At 42.8% G+C, this 17468-nt stretch overlaps 1 protein-coding gene across 1 annotated transcript in view; it reads right to left on the bottom strand.

Moving 5' to 3' along the window:
- Positions 1-2050: 2050 nt before the first annotated feature.
- The window catches only part of KIF26B (kinesin family member 26B), a 313883-nt gene continuing 298465 nt past the window's right edge, over positions 2051-17468 (bottom strand). Inside the window, exons 13-15 of the mRNA XM_086627966.1 lie at positions 5546-5748; positions 4029-4179; positions 2051-2199 (exon numbers count right to left, since the gene is read on the bottom strand). Coding sequence (XP_086484092.1) covers positions 2051-2199; positions 4029-4179; positions 5546-5748 — 503 coding nt within the window. The remainder of the gene's footprint in view (positions 2200-4028; positions 4180-5545; positions 5749-17468) is intronic.

The raw sequence follows: 17468 nt of genomic DNA, 5'->3' as shown, positions 1-17468 counted from the left end.
GGGGCTCTGTGCAGAAGAGAGGGCCTCAACACAAGGGATACATAACGAGCGCTACTGAAATTGTTACAAAGAGTAACAAAGCCAGGGAAATCACATTGGGCTTTTTTTCAGAGGCTATTTTTGTCTTGAGAGAGAAGAGGAGATCAGACCTTACTTAATACTTACTTGGAATATGAGTTTCATGATTGGAAAATGCTGTGGAATAGACTAGAAAGTGACTTTCATATAGGATCTTTTTTTTTCCTTCCAAATAATCCAATAGAATGAAAGAAAGATCTTCTATAAAATCCAGTAACAAGGCTAACAGAATGAATAAGATTTGTTATTACAAGTTGTAGAGCATTAAGAGAAAATAAAACTATATAAATGTTATTTCTTGGTGTTTTGGTTTTTTTTAAGCTTTTCTTTCAGGTAACCACTAGAAAAATCTATCGGGATTTTTGTAGGTTTATTTTTCCATTGGGACTTGCTGCTTGGGATACTGTAAGATGTCATTAATACGACAGTGCAAGTAAAAGAAGAGTTGCATTTAAGTACAACAGTATATTGCTGCATATTGTGTACGTGCTAAATGATGGTCTTGTTTTCTCACAAGCAACAGCAGGATAGCACAAGTGTACGTGAGAGGAATTTTTGTGATTGGGCTTATTTCAATATAAAGAAGAAGAAACTTAATTCAATAAAATAATTTTTTATGCCCATATGTAATTAAAACACAGATTTTGCAAATTTCTTTAAGAAACACTTGGATGTGCATTGAAGTGCAGAGCCTTGCCCTTTTGATGTCAATGTGAATTTTGCCATAGCTTCAATATTGCAGTGTTGATAAGGAAAACGCCATAGCCAACATGCCTGAAGTGCTATATCCAGTCACTCACGACTCCTGTTTATTTCCAGACTAGCTGAGCTGAACAGAGCTTGCACTTCTCAGGTACATCTGTGACTATGGACAGACCGGGTCAGGGTCCAAAAGCTGCCAAAACGTGTTTTGCAGCGGTGTATGTCAAAAAGAGGCAAAGCTAAATTTTATCAGTCATAGTCTCAAAAAAGAAAGATGGAATAAATCAATCACTTTTGGACTGATAAACATGGGAGCCCTCAGCCTAAAGAGTAATTTTCCAGCAAGTTATTAGCATCAGAAAAAGGGGTTAGGATAAAAGTGCCTCCTCATCCATAACTCTAACCAATACAAAGCTAAAACGCATTAAAAAGAAAACAAGTTATAGGGGTTGGATCAAATAGAAAAGATATTTTCTTCATGGTAATATCACCTCTCCTCTCTCATACATTGCAGAACCTACAGGCTGGGAAAATTACTTTCTCCTCCAAGATATAAGATAGTACAGAAGAACATATACGCAAACCTCACTCACTGCTAGAAATACTTTTTGTGTCATCTGGAAAAGCTGAATTTCTCTTTGAGTGGCCTTACTTTGGTGACAAGAAAAGACAGTTAACATTTATTCATATGTTGTACTGATTAGGAAATATCTCTACAAACACAAGTTACTTAGAAACAGCAAGTCTGAAATAGAAGAAAACACCAAGAGAAAAACAAGCTGTAAATACATTTCAAAAGTGTGTTTTTTTCCTTTTTCTTTTCTTGACTAGCACCATCTGTACACAATAAAGTATGAACATAAATGTTTGGATAATAAAGATTTGCAAGGCACTTAAACAGTTTTTCTGGATAGGTTTTCTTTTAATGAACCTCTCAATGGAAGTCCTACAACCACCTTTCCTCCTCCCTCAGCTAACGCAGGGAAAGAAGTGTCTTCTGCCAGCAGTTCTTATTTACAGACATGTCCTTAAAGGTTCCTCAAAGTGCTCTTTTAGGCTAAGAGAATCAACAACCTTATATCTCCATTTTTCATGCTCGTCCTGTTTTTTTTTTAATACTACTCTTTCATATAGTAAAGCAAATCTCTCATACACACAGTTGAGACTTGACTCCAACCTTCATCCTCATTCTGTTGTCTTTGGGATGCTATTCAGAAGGGAAAAGGAGGATGGCAGAGATGTGCATTGAAATTCTCTTGAGGTTCGTTCTTTATCGGCGTCTAGAGGTGATGTCAAAACAGGTGATCATCATGAGATGGGCCTTGCAGAAGTTGACACGGTTTTCCAAACGCTCAGTCACACATTCCAGGGCCTCCAGGTATTCCAGAGAATCCAGCTCAAATACTTGCTCCAGATCAACTGCGGAAAACACATAGATAGGAAAAGTAGACTAAACCCAGTGCTGGTTGGTGGGAGAGACAGAGATAATTCAAGTCTTTAAAGCCATCAGTACTGTATACAACATTACCTCTGGCTTGCCACTGTCATCAAAAGTTGCCTTTTCTGTTTAATGGCTATTAAAATGGCACAGCGGCTTGCTGATAGTGAGCGACACTGCTAAGATTGCATTGGATGCTTTCTTGAGCAATACGCTTTGCCATCCTCCCCAGAACTGCAGATGCCTTTTGCCACACTCCAACATCTTTCCCCAAGAAAAGCCACCAGAACTATTCTTCCAGCAACCATGTGGCTCACTTCAAAGAAACCAGCTGGCACAAAACACCTGTAGGCTTCAGGTTAACCTTCAGGCCCATAAGGAACACACAGGTTGAATATGATGGGAAAATTCAGCAATAAAGTGTAAAACAGGCCAAGTTAAATCTATTTACAATGATTTTGATTGCTTGCACTCAGGGTCTGCTTCAGCACCACGCTTAAGCAAATTTTGAGTTCTAAGCATATACTTGAAGTCATCCCTATTCAGGACACGTATATGAGATGTACTGACTCTCACGCGCTCTGCTGACTAGAAAGAGATTTAAATAGGTGCTTTGCCTTGGGACGACAAGTCCTTTACTGAATTCCGAACTCAAAGTTATAAACCAACCTCCAACCTCCTCACGCCTCTCCCTATTCCATGTGATTCTCACTACACCGCTCAAGAGCAGCACACGCACCAATCGCTCCACCATAGGTGCTCACATGTTGCCACAGAGCAGCTGGCAGCAGCGTCCGTGGAAGTCGAGTGTGAGATACATTGTCTGAGCCAGCTCTTGCCATCTTATCTTGTACCTGAGGTCTGTGCCATCCTTAAGGCTTACTGTGTTTATGACGGCAGAATCAGAAGCAAAGGCATCACGTAGTAAGCGGATGGCAAAGCATGGCAAATTCTCTGCTCCCTTTAAATCTGTCCTTGTTACCTCTCTTCCTTAATAGTGTTCCTGAAACATATACTGTGGGTTTTTTTGCAGGATGTATCAATCTGGTGTTAACTTATGGCAGCTGTCAAAGGAAGACTTAGGATGCCTCAAGAGAACACTCTACCCAACCTCCTTTTGTCACCTGCAATTATCCTAAATAAATTGAAACTTGTGTTTTTTTCTAGGACTCTTTGACATGAACTCATCTGTTGCTAATACTAAAAATTATTGTACAAGTCCTGCAGTACTCTTTATATTTTTTCCTTTGAGATGTTGAGGTCCTTCTTCATTTGAATGTGAATGCCCTTCAAGCTCTCCAAACTTTACACATCTATAGTTATAAAAAATGGTCGAAATTCATTTTTCATGTAAACCCGCTGGGTCCAAGGGACAAGTTTGCTCCACGGTGTTATTTTGTGGTAGAAGAGCAGATTTACAATATTGCTCATATGTCTGAGTGATCTGAGGCAAAAAAAAAAAAATAAAAAAATCTCATTTTCAGGAGCTGTGGACTGAAACGCGTGAACGTTAATCTACCAATGGCAATATTCACCACTACAGTGCTGTACCATTTCAGCATTCATCTCTCAGGCAAAAAAAGGATTGTTCAGTTCTACTGTCAACATTTCATCTGAATTATAGGGCCTAGTTCTAGAAATACAGTCGATCTAAAACTTGTCCTTAGGTCATATGTTGGTTCACTTTAGTTTACAAACACAGTAACTCACATCTCATTCTTAGCGAACATTTCTGCTTCCCTCCATCCCACCCCCAATGAAATAAACCAAAGGACATCTAAGAGTCCAAGCAATAAAACAACATCCTTACATTCACTGAGCCATTTATTAGGATCCAGCATCAGGTACTGTTTGGTGACCTCCAGTTCTCTCATTAACCACTCGTACTTGGCCTTGACCTCAGCAATTCTCTGCTGGCGATGCTCCAGGATTTTCAGCTTGGCATTGAAACATATCACTTCCTGACAACCAGCAAAAAGGAGCAGGGAAGAAATAGGTGAAAAGGAGAAGAAATACCCAAATCTACTCAGTCCAGTGATCTTCCAATCAATAATACTGACAATGAGCCATTTACTCTGGAAGCACATGAATCACCGCATGAAATCATCTATCATCTGTTTCATTTTTATTGCTTTTGTTTGGTTTTGATGTTTTCCATCAGCAAGCTTTAGAGACTTTGCAACGATAGTTAACAATAAACCATAATAATTAATAACAGGCAGCATCTTGAAATCAGATTAACTGTAAACATTTCTGGGTTTTGTCACCAGAAGTTTGGCCAAGAAAATCTAAGCTCTTAGGGAAAGGAAATCCATTGCTTGCTGTATTAAAATCCTAAATACATCTCTCTGCTTGGCACATAAAAAATGCAGTAGTCATATTATAAAATAAGAGAACTGGTAGCAACATAAAATTTAAAATATCCTTAAACAAAGGGAATATGCTATGAAAAGCTCTATCAATTCACAATCATTAATAAAGAAGATATATTTTTGGTAAAGATATGAGGCACAGCAACAGTACAGGGTGCAGTGCTGTCTGGAGACACCCAGCCTGGCCTCGCATGACTTCTGAGGGGTGGCGGCCATCAAGACATGCAGTAAGCGAGCCCATGGTGCAGGCTGTGCTACCCTTGCTAGTGTGGGATCGTTCCCAATACAAGAACTATCCTCTTCCAAGCCTGTGAGAAGGTCCCAACCCTATTCTGTCTTCTGCTCTGTAGACAAATCTACTGTGTGGGTGAAGTTGAGTGGAAACCCCACCCCAATAACTGATGGTTTTCTCCATACAAAATCATATCAGAGAACAACATCAAAAACAGCCTAAACAAGTGACCGGGGCTAGGAAGAAAAAGTGCATTAAAATAGTAATAAAGTCTATATCCACAGTTACTCTAAAATTGGTGCTATTCCACCAACTTCAGTCACTCTTCCCAATCATATCTCTGAAGAGCTGACATTTACAATTCCCTGATTTTTTTGTAAATTTGGAGGCCTGAGGTTGGTAGGAACAACTTTGTTAGAGAGAAGACATTACCTATCCTGAAAACAATATCATCAAAGCACTTGAGACACCATTGCTGCCTTGAAAAACAGATGTGATGAGATGCTGGAAAATCACCAAGACTATAAGCAAGACACAAAAATGTAAGGTACCAAGGTCTGTTACCTGCTACAGAAGAAGGCATAACTGCTTTTAAATAAGGTAATAGGTTTTGCTGCCTGTTGAATCAACCATATACGATACTACACATTTCTGAGTGCATAATCTGAATTCCCCCTCTTATACCCTCCAGGAGGACAGAGACATTACATGGATTGTACTCACCTTGCTGTCGCCACCTCGTCGCCGCTGGAGCCTCTCAACATCATCTATCTCATAGACCTTGATCTCAAAGGGCTCTCCCAGCCCCCTCTGCCCACTTCGCAGGGGCCCATCCACCCAACGGACCCCGGGGCTGTTGGCAGTCTTCCTTGCTGGGGAAGTGGTATCAAGCGATAAAGCTGGAATAAGCCTCCGTCTCTGTGAACCTGCAAACGTAGAAATTGCCATTTCATGTTAGCACAGTTATCGCCTCTCCTTTCTGCTCCATAGAATCATAGAATGGTTTCATGATCTGCAGAGATGTCTACAAACTATATATTCATAGATTCATAGATTTCTAGGTTGGAAAAGACCTTAGAGATCATCGAGTCCAACCATCCCTAATCCCCATTAAACCATATCGCTAAGTAGATCATCCACCCTATTCTTAAACACATCCAGGGATGGGGACTCAACCACCTCCCTGGGCAGCCTATTCCAGTGGCTGACAACCCTTTCAGAGAAGAAATACTTCCTAACATCCAACCTGAATCTCCCCTGACTAAGCTTATACCCGTTTCCTCTTGTTCTATCACCCAACACTAATGTAAAGAGCCCTTCTCCTACCTCCCCACCATCTGAATAAGGCTGAATATATATTCAGGCTTATACAGAGCAAAAACCCAGGGAGGCCACAGAAGTTGGGGTGAGCTGTAGCTGCAATGTGCTGTACCCACTCACCATGAGTCAGATTCTCACACTTCTTTGGTGCCTGACTCCAGGATTTGATCCTCAGAGGGCATATGCACCCTCAAGTTTCCAGAGCTTGTGCCTACTTCCTTTTGCTGAGGTCTCAGTGTGTACATGTATGCCAAGGAAGAGCCAAAGCAGCAGGCTGGAACTGGTCTACCTTTGCTTTCCTACCTCTTTACAGGTGCTGGCTCTTACAGCCTAAGAACAAGCATTAGCCAGCCTCTGCAAAGACCATGTCCAGGCGAGGTGTGGTTTTGGGTTTTTTTAAACCACAGCATAAAAAGCACATTGATACCCAAGCTCTTTTACTATGCTGGAGTTGAGTGCCAGTATACCACCACTTAGTCCTTTGCATAACACCACTGTAGGCTGGCTAGAGCAGCAAAAACACTAGAGAGGACAAAACGCCTGCAGCAAGTACACTCGAGCTTGGTGGTTGCCACCAGAGTTGCATTAGCCTTGTCTGTTCAGGAGAATATTCTTCTAAAACGTTTTCCACTCATGCACTTACTGCAGCACTGGTGATGGGCAAGAAAGCAGCGAGAACAATGGGCTGGCAGAAGGGTTAGTCAGTGTGTTTACTTCAATACCAGTGCTCACGCACCCTCGCCCCACCTTGTAATACCAGCACAGTGGATGGCAGCACTGCAGTAGCTAAAATGTACCATGGCTGAGAAAGCCTATGCCATGTGGAAAGCATCTGCCATGTGAGTTGCCAAGTCAGGGCCTAAGGTAAGGCAAGGAAGAAAAAGTACGTCACTGATCTGATGGCGGTGGTAAGGAAGTGGAGTATATGGTTTGCTGGGAGAAAGAACAGACACACACAAAAAAAAGAAAAAGCAACTGGTTAGATTTCCTTGCTTGGTTTAGTATAATCAGAGCAATGGCTGGGTTTAAAAAAAAAAAAATGTTTCGTAGCTGACAACTCCTGCAGGGTCTCCCCTAGGAGACAGCAGGAATAGAAGGGATGGGAGAAATCAAAAACAAAAGCCAGAGCCAGCAAGTTTGAATGAAACTATTAACTGACTCTCTTGGCTGCAAGAACAAAATTGATGCCAGCAGGGAAGGGACACAGAATGATCATGCAGATTTTATTTTAAAAACAAGATAAAATCATTTAGAAGAATCTCCAGCACTGCATTTATTGAAACTTGAATGTAAATAGCTTCAACATGTCTGTCAACTTAGCGCTTCAATGAAAGCCAAAAAAGAAACAAACGACAAAAAATATCTATTGATTGCCTAGTTTTTGGATTCGCAAGTAACAAAACATTGTCTAGTTTCATTCATGGGAGTCTGTTTCTCTGCTGACTTTGCGAACCATCACATCTCATCCCATTGATTTCTGAGTGCAGCAGTTTGTGCTAGAAACCAGCAGTTAGTAACCAGCAGGCAACCTGAAAACGCTAGCTCTAAAATGAGAACTGTCTATCTTGCTGTCTAAATGGAAAGTCTAGTCTACAGAGCCTTCACCTGAATGCAGCTGAGATAACTCTATGGAAGAAAAGGAGAGCACAGCCAAGGTGGATAGACAGGGAGCTCTACAAGGCTCCTTTTTAATGGCCTGAGATCCAGACTGCCCATCCTGTGACACCTATCACACTTGTGTCACTACTCAATCTGGCGCCCAGCAAAGGAGCCCACGCTCGAACAAGTGAAGCCTTACAATACCAGCAAGTAGGGGTTATTTCAGACCTGCTGTACCAGCGACTGGAAGTCAATGTCAGCATTCACTTACCTTGAATGCGTTTCAGTTAAGCTCTAGACTGAAATGCCTGATTAAGAGAAGAATCAGATCTCAATAAAAGGAAAAGCAAGACCTGACCCATTGCCATAGCTAAAAAGTGACAAAAATGAGAGACACAGTTTGGGAGGATCCCAACAAACTGCAATGCTAAGAGTGACTCTTGTCAGTGATGCTAGAGAAAGGCAACCAAATGGTGAGAGCAGCTGCATATTTGAAGGGAGGTGAGACAGGGTGGCAGATTATTAAATTTTGTCACTCCTGGGAAATGAGCCCTCCACTTCCTTAGACATGAAGGGCATTGAAAACAACCCTATTGTCACCCACGACCAAAAGGATTTAGGCATTAAATACTTTTAAAAATACTTCTTAGGCTTTTGGCCATGGTGTCTCACAGAAGCAGTCTTTAAAATTTTGTCTGAGCGTAAAAGCAATCTCTTTCCTATCTTTGCTGCCCATCAGCTTTTAGAGTCAGCAACACTTGCAAGCATGAGATCTGACCTCCTCTGTAAAGCAGTCGAGTGCTGCTAATTCTTTTTACTTTGTGCCCCGCATCGATGGTCACATCTCCTTTCATGCCATGCCTACAGAATAGCTCTAGCATTTCATCGAAGCAGCTGAGCAGACTGGAAATTCCTTCTGTCGAGCTCTCCCATGCATGGCTGAACTATGACTAAGGTAGTGCCTTTTTCTGTGATATTTGATTTTCTCCTCTCTTTCTTTTTAACCCACTGTGGCTGTTAACACCACCTTCTTGTGTAATGGGGCACTTTTAAACCACCCCTGCTGGAAAAACTGCATCTCTGACCAGAGCCAAAGTCCAGGTCTGAGACACTCTGTGAATGCAGGTGGATGGCTCCAACTCACCTTGCCATAAGAACAGCGTCAGGCTCTTATTTGGAGCAAAGCAAAACAGATGTCACCAGTGTATGAATCACAGGGATGATGGTAAATGTTTTTGCATTTATTTCCCATTCATATCCATTTGAGTCAACGAGAAACAGAAGCCTGTGGTCTAGAAGGAGGGCTCCAACCTGAGGCTCCGTCTAGCAGCACATAACCCTCAGTGGAGAGGCAGTGGAGGCTGCAGTAGCAGCAGGAGACATGGTAACATGAGCTCATTACGTTTTTCTAGCCAGAGCTCACGCCTGGATAGCCCATGGGTTATCACAACAAAGCGAGGCTGCCGGCTCTTGGCAATATGATGGGACAGGGCAGACTCGCCACCGTCTGCCCAGGGGCTCCTTCGGGACGCAGGGGCTGCCCACCCAGGTCTCCCTGCCCCGTCACAGCAGGCATGTCTGTGTGCGAGGCAGAGAAGAAAGAGAAGGAGGGAATGTGTTTTTATCTGAGCCTTGAACGCTGACTCAGGATGATTCATCTGAGGTTTAGAGCGCTTTGGGGAGAACTGAAATTCTGAAAACTGAATGAAATATTTCCTGTATCTTTGCAGTCAGGCAAAACTGAATCCAGTTTATTCTAAACATGCACTGATTAATAGGCTGCTGATTAGCCCAGGTACAGAAAACAATGGTGTCTTTTGACAGGAGATTCCTGCCACTGACCTCTCCATTTAGCCTCTGTTTTTACTGATTTCACCTTAATTGGGATCAGAAAGGAGATGCAGCCAAAACAGAGCTTCAGGGTGAGTGTCACAAAGCAGTTGACAGCTTGCTCATCCGTATCAACATGCAGACACCACAATTAAATTGTTGACATGAATATAGTTCTCCATTTACATAGCAAATACCCATTTGAAGTCCCAAATTTATTGGCAGCACTTGACGGGGTTAGGATCTCATAAATTTTCACTGTATAACAAATAAAACGCTTTGTAGGAATTACAGCGCATCACTCCTCTACTTCCCCACACACGTCTCAGGAAGGCAGCGGGCAGCCCGGCAGCTCAGCAGGAGCAGCTCTCAGCAGGTCCCTCCTGTCCCTGCCCCACTGGCTGGGACTAGGGGAGTGAGCACCCTGCCCAGCACCTCAGCAAACCGTCTGACCCTTCCGCTGTGTAAATGGGATTCATTCCTCCATTAAAAAAAGAAATTTATACCACAAATCGATCTGAAAGAAATCTTGTAAGCTGAAACCAGGACAGAAAAACGACACTTTGACACTTTCATTTATGACCATGCAGCATGTAAAGCAACATGCCGTTTGCTAAATGTCTTGGAGGATATGTTTTTCACTCAGTTTGAATTTATCCACACTCTCCGCTTAGGCCTAGCTTGACTATGACTAATCAGACTATGAAATAGCCCTGAAAATGTACAGAATACAAGATTTGCTTACACAACAGATCTGTTGCTCTGCCTTGAGCTATAGGTTAAGATTTGACCAGATTGAAATTAAGATAAAGGGAGTAACACAGCAGTGAGGGTGTGCAGTGTGAAAATAGATCTGCCTGAAGAGTAGCACTGAAGCTACAACATGCTTCAGCAAAGATAAGCCCAGAGAAGCTTTAAGGTATTGGAAACACAGACCAAGCCAGCTAGGTATGTAAGGGTAATGTTAAGGATAAGAAGACTCACTGACCTCAGCAAAATTGCCCAACTGCGTAAGGATGTGTGCTCATAAAAGTATGCATTGACCAGGACAGAAACCCTAAGCGTTCTGGCTTTGCTTAAGTACTGTGTATTTTGAAGTGTTCCCCTTAGATAGTTTTCCAAGCACACGTTCCAGACTGAGCATCTTTTCCACGAAAAAAGGCAAAAAGTATAAACGCAAAATCTTCATGAAAAGAAGTATGATGCATCTCTCTTCAAAGCAGGATACATCTGAATGGGATAGAAAACAACTGTTGTCCTAGAAATTGCAAGGTGTTTCACACAGAAAATGAAACTGTAACTTGATATATCATAATTTTGCAAGTTTATAGTGTGTGCTCAAAAGCAGGATGTGGAACCAAAGCTATTCCCCACCGCACTTAATGTTATGGGAGGTAAAATTGCCTTTCTGTACAGAACCTGTTCAGCATTTTGTTTTTTTCTCACTAGACAGCCCATCCAAACTCAAGATGATTACAAAAAGCAATCCTAGCTAAGTAGAGCAGTACCCCTAAGCTCCCACCATTCCTTCTGTGGCATCATTTCCAAGAAATATTGTGCTTCCAGTAGCAATAGCATCAACCTCAAATGCAGCATCAAACTGTTTGCTTACTGGCACAGATTATCTGTCCTGTTTCCCCTGTCGCTCCTCACTGTTTGACAATGGGGCTCCTCCTTGCTTTGAGTTGAGAACGCAATGATGACTTCTCCTCTCATTCCCATTTCCTAATGGGATCTGCCCTCATGGGCAATTGTCCATGACTGAAACAACTCCTCCTCGTTCCTTTGACCTCCTTTCGCCTAGTTTATTTTATAGTGCACTTTCCCCAGTGCAGAGCACATGGCTATTCACTTCCTCAGATTTTCATACAGTTTTCACGATTCCCCTCCCGACTACTGAAGACATTGCCAATGCTTTCAAGTGGAAAGACCCTCTGATGGTGTGGAGACTTCGCAAGAAGTATTTAGTTTGCCCATCTTGAAGTCAGTACTCCAAACACCAAAGAATTCAGGCATTTGTTGCCAGAAAATCTAAACAGCATTTGTTCATCCTGGCAACTCAGATTACATAGCAAGGACCATGTTGCACCTGAACACCTGGAATAGGAAAAAACTGACAGGATTCATCATTCAGAAGAAAATCTTCTACATCCACCTTACTGTAAAATAATTCAAGCCATCTTCTGTGTTGACTTATATGCAATCCTGCTGTTGTGAATCAACAAGAAGTACAAGGACACTTGAGGCTAGAAATCACTGCCTGCTGTACATCGGAATAAAGCAACTCTTGTTTATAATCTTCCATCCATACCTATATTAGATATGTTGCTTCTGTACTGGTATAAGGAATATGCTGAGGTACAGCCTACTCCTAAATTTTTTTCTACACACCAAGTTAATTTCTTAACCTTGCATCCCGAATTACTGTCTCATTTTAAAAAGAGCTTTTCAGGGCAGTTTAGAGCTGGTGAATGAGCACTCCTGAAACCAGATTGGGAAGCAGCCCTCCTGCAGCGTGGCAGGTTGACGAGTAATCTGGGAAGATGCACATCATGGAGGGTGAGTTTCCAGCACCCACAATCCCTAGCAAAAAATGACCAGAGTCTCTTCTAAATATTTATTTCACTTTAGGCTCGATTTTGGCTTAACAGGTATTTGTCAGCATTGAGGCTTTATTCAAGAAGCTGGTTATTGTTACTACACTACTGCACTAAATAGCTGTGCCAGTTGCTTGGGCATTAAAAGGCAGAGGCTGGAAGGGGAAGGGGGTCTGCAGCCAGAGCATTAGCTCCCGACAGGACAGTGGTGGAGGCATTCCAGTGAGCTAATTCTGTGGCAGTGTCAGGAGCAGGTTTTATTTACACCCAGCCTAATGGTGTGCGACTCAGTCATGCATGTTACATGGAGCCTTCACTGTGCACAATAGCCTGCTGCCATTTCCTCTATTAAATCATTCCTATGTTCATGTGGCTGAAAGCTCAGTGCTGGCATGCAGTAGTCAAGCGTGTAAAAAATGATTACTCTGATCCCTTTCAACACAGATTTGCTGCATGAAATGGCCTGGCTTTGACCTGGGAAAATCAATGCTGTTGTTTTAAAGAACCAAAAAAAATTGGAGCTGAAGCCCACACTTCCCCTCCCTCTGCTCCCCCCAGGGCTGTCCAGCCAGCAGTCACATGCATACAGTGGTCACCTGCATGCAAACAGCGTTTCAATGTATAATTCTAAGCATCCTTTGTCATGGTAAAGGTATAATGCGGGGATATCAATTAGCTACCATCACTTGTAAGCAAGTTAAAGTAGAAACGCTGGAGATGCCCTAAGGCTTTGTGATACAAAGAGCAATTTTCAGCTCCCCACACTGTGCCTTAGGCAGTCTAAACATGAACCAAATTCCTTTTCACTTGGATTCAACAAGAAAAGCTCAGACTCTTTTTGTTGGTGTTTTGTTTCATCATTATCATTTTGGCCACGTTTCAAAACGTGATGCCTTGCAATGTTGGTTGGAGATGGACTTTCATAATTTACAGCCTGCAGATTCAGCTTCTGGCTTTTTCTGCTGCTTTCAGAGGCAGGGCTAAGTGCTTCCAGAGAGTGAATGTGTGCAAATATAGAGTTTTCAGGGCTTTCCAGGAACCTCTAAGTTTCCATCTTTAAAATCATCCCACCAGAAAAACCCAGAGCACACAAGTAAGAGAGAAAAAGTGACTCTAATTGTAGGTAACTATTGTCATGCCTTAACAGTCTGTCTTTTAATGAAAGTGTTTAAAACCATGTAGCAATTTGCTCTGCTTTGGTGGTGAAACTAGTACGGAGGAAGAGCCGCAAGGAGTCATGAAACTTTACTGCAAAAGCCATAAAATGCTGTGGCAGGAATCTTTAATTATCTATAGTCAGACAGGTTCCCCGTGCAAAGAAGATTAAAGCGTGTGCACAAAAACACACACACATACAGCCATGCCAGTCTTATTCTGGTCTACCAAGAGCAGGGTCCTGCAAATGGTGGTATACAACTGCAGCTCAGGCCACAGGTCTGAACTTCAGGAAGTCAGCATTTGGAAACCTTCATTTTCCCCCAGTCTTGTCCAGACTCAGCCTTACTGTCAACAGCATCCCTTAGATTTTTGTTTTCTGATGCTTACTGAGACTCAATGTTCAGGAAGGCTGAACTGGCCCAGACTGGCCCACCTTGAAAGCACTGTACATGAAAGGACTTTCTCCACTAAGCCTCACCTCTTCAACAGTCTTCTTCCTTCCCACAGGGGTGACATCTTCCTCCCATGCCTGAGTCCTGGGTCTTTGCCCCTGTGAGTGGGTCCGTGCACTCCAGCCAGCAGGCAGCTGTCCCCACTGGAGCATCATGCTGGCTGGTGCGCACTGCTGCTCCCCCAAGGCTGCCTGGGCCGCCCAGCACTGCCCTGAGTGTTCCACCCCGCTGGCACCAGCACCAGTAAAGATCCAGGCTCAGAGTCAGCTCCAAAAAACCTCAACTAGAGAAACTGAAGGAGACGCACGCCTTGGCAGAGGTCTGTCCCATCTCGGCAGAGCACTGCAAGGAGCAATAGACTACAGCCCTTAGGTCTGTCTAACTGGATGTCGTATGGGATGGGGACTCTCCCAGGCTCCCAATCCTATTCCCACAGGGAACAGGAAAGAAAACAGCCTCAGAAAAGTCTCTGTGGTCTCCATGGAAAGCCTCTTCTCAGAGCCCCTCCCATTCTGCTGCCCCTAGGGAAGGTCTCCTTACAGGTCTGTCAGCTCTGAAACATTGTAAGCAGCAGGAATCAGTAACTAACATCAGCAGGAGAGAGGGGTAAAAGGTAAAAACAAGCATTCGTGCACATTACATGGGAATGCAAACAGGGCCTGTCTGTACTGGGCAAACCTCAATGGAGCCTGGGCTCTTGCTTTGCTGATAGCTCACAGCGGGCCGGACCTGGAGCTACCACCAAAGCTGCGTCTCTGAAAACATCCAATCACGTTTTGCATGGAGAAGTATTTTAGAGTAATTCCCATGGACACCCAAATTAAAATGGGGAAAAGATGCTAACCACCAAAGGAGAAGAGCAGAAAGCAGGCAGGTAACACTCCCGATCTAAGGACCCCGCTGTTACCTTTCTCACAATGCCATTATCTAGTTTTATGAGCTGGTAACCAGGGAACACAGAAACTACACAAGTTGCCCAAGGTGATACAGCGAACCAGCAGCACACCAGAGAATACAACATAGATCTTGCAAGTCCTAATCTGCCTGTCTCACTCTCACATCTGTTGTGCTCCCAGATTAGATATAAGGAAGAAATTCTTCACTCTGAGAGCGGTGAGGCACTGGAACAGGTTGCCCAGATGGATGCCTGCCCCATCCCTGGAAGTGTTCAAGGCCAGGTTGGATGAGGCTTTGAGCAACCTGGTGTAGTGGAGGGTGTCCCTGCCCATGGCAGGGGGGTTGGAACTAGATGATCTTTGAGGTCCCTTCCAACCCAAACATTTCTATGATTCTATGATACAAATATGGCTCTGGTAAAACAGAGTTCAGCCGGAATGCATTTCTTGATCACATTTAGGAGTATGTATTATAAAAGCACTCATATTGTTGCCTTTCCATGGAGAGGCACTGGGCCATTGCACTTGAAATTTCTGAGGAATTAAGAAATAATATATAATTGGTGCTAGTGATGACTGTACAAACTATGCTTTAACACTTCAGTGCCCTGCTCAGAATAGCAGTGCCTACCCAAGAGAGAGGAGACTAGAGCCAGAGCCAGAAATATGGCTGAGATGCCAATCATTTCTTACAGGGGGAAGGCTAATGGAGTAAGCAAAGAACTCATAGAATACATAATTGCACAGATGCTTGTGGGCAGATAGGAGAAAGGGCCTGCCACAAAAGGAAAATAACAAACAAAACCCCTCTCTCCACTGCTCAGCAAGGGCAGAGGAGGATGTGTGGCCGAGTCAGGTGAGGTTAAGGTTAGGAGTCAAGAGTGCCTGCAATTTAACCCTGGATCTGGCTTTCACTTAGCTGTAGGCAATGGGCAGGTCAGTAAAGTTCCCTGCCTTCATTTCTCCATCTGTAAAACAGAGTCTGGAATAATACTTACATCAGAGGGTGGATTAAAGAGCAGCTGTACAAAGCTTTGAAATGTACAGCCATAGATCAGGGCTAAATAGCTCCGTTTCTGCCATAAGCAGTCACTTTGGGGCAATATACGCTGACATGGTGTTATAGAACCAATGTTAAATGCTAGAAAGATGGGAATGTTTATTAAATGGATAGGTCAGCTTCAGGGGAAAGGCTTATGTGCTTCATGATGGAAACACATCATTTTTCAATAGGTACCAGAATGCAAGAGGCAAATATTTTATTTTTTTTAATTTTGTACACACAATACTGGGCTATCTTGAAATGTACAGGTATCCAGGCAGAGCCCAAAACTTAACCTAAGGCTGACACTGAAGGATATGAACTAGTTTTATCCTTCAAAAGCTGTCAATGTAGGTCTGATGCTTCATGTATGACATCCAGGGCAGAAGCACCTACACAGACAAATAATGCACTTAAGAGCATTGAAAGACAAGATCTTAATCTCAAGAAAAAAAATTATGTCTCTCCAATGTGTCAGAACTTTGAAAGTAATTGTGAGATCTGACAGGGCTGCTGGTGATTCTCTTAAAGACTCTTTATAGCTCTTCTTACAGGGGCCTTGGGCTGATTCATGTTGATCGTGTCTGACAGCTAGCATTTCTGTTAATAATAATCATAAATAAAGTGGACAAGGTTGCCTGACCTGAAATGAGCATATCTATAGTGCCATATCCATTACAGCACAGTGGATCTGTGACCGCAAATCAGGAAAGGTCCAATGCTCTTGACACTATGTATTACAATAATTTCTGTCTTTTAAGAGCTCAGAACCTTTGTCTGCTCTCTTTTTCACTTAAAAATGTTCCTTAATGGAGAACATTCACACTAGAACAGGCCAATAGAAAGAAGATATTACAGAGGATGAAAGATTGCAAACCTTTGCATTCTTTTTGTTTATTATGCAATAAAAATATATTTGTGAGCACCTCTATTCTCCCTTACATCTCAGCTCCTCCTTCATGTTCTCCTGCATTGAAGTCATAATCCTGGTTTTATGCCATCATAAATCTGCTGACGTGAAAAATTATACTATTATCAAACACATCAAAACAGAATTATGATTTCACTGCTGCAGGACTAAACACAAACAGGAGCTGGGTTATAAGAAAGTGAAGCGTTATTAATTTCTGGGCAGTGGTTTGCTGCTAGAGATATGGAAGGTAGTAAAGATTTAAAAAAAAAATTTGCGTAAAACCCCTTGTTGTACTTATACAGAAATACAAGTACAACTCATTCAAAACAATACAAGAATTACTTTCAGATATAGGAAATCACTATCAGAAGTACCAGAACTAACACTCTTAGAATCTCTCCATGTCAGGTGACAGGCTGAATAAAGAGAGAAGCTTTGTAAAGTACTTTGAGGGAGGTCAACGTGCCTGGCTATGCTGAGCCCGCCAAGGCAGGCAACTCCCAGGGACACAGGTCCTCCACTGAAAACCCTCCAGCCCACAGATTCAGGTCCAGTAACAGGCAGATATCTGCAATGTTGCTGACCAGGGAGAGAAGAACTAAACCACAGAAAAAAAAAGAAAATAAAGACATTAATCTATCAGCTAGCGAAAAAGCTGTATTTGGTGAAAAACACAGGCCAGTTGTTACATGGCAGTAAAAAAAGCAGCAAAGTTTAGATTCTCCATGTTTCCCACTAAGGAAAGGTCCCTGCTTGCCCGCTCACTCACTGTCTTTGTGTACCTGCACAACAAACCAGCATTGTTGCCCTGCTATGTACGGCAAGGCTGGCTAGACCAT

Source organism: Tauraco erythrolophus, chromosome 2 (genome assembly GCF_009769465.1).
Source record: "Tauraco erythrolophus isolate bTauEry1 chromosome 2, bTauEry1.pri, whole genome shotgun sequence".
In the NCBI taxonomy this organism is placed as follows: Eukaryota; Metazoa; Chordata; class Aves; order Musophagiformes; family Musophagidae; genus Tauraco; species Tauraco erythrolophus.
The sequence above is the reverse complement of the archived record's forward strand: the minus strand, read 5'-3'. Positions and strand labels throughout refer to the sequence as shown.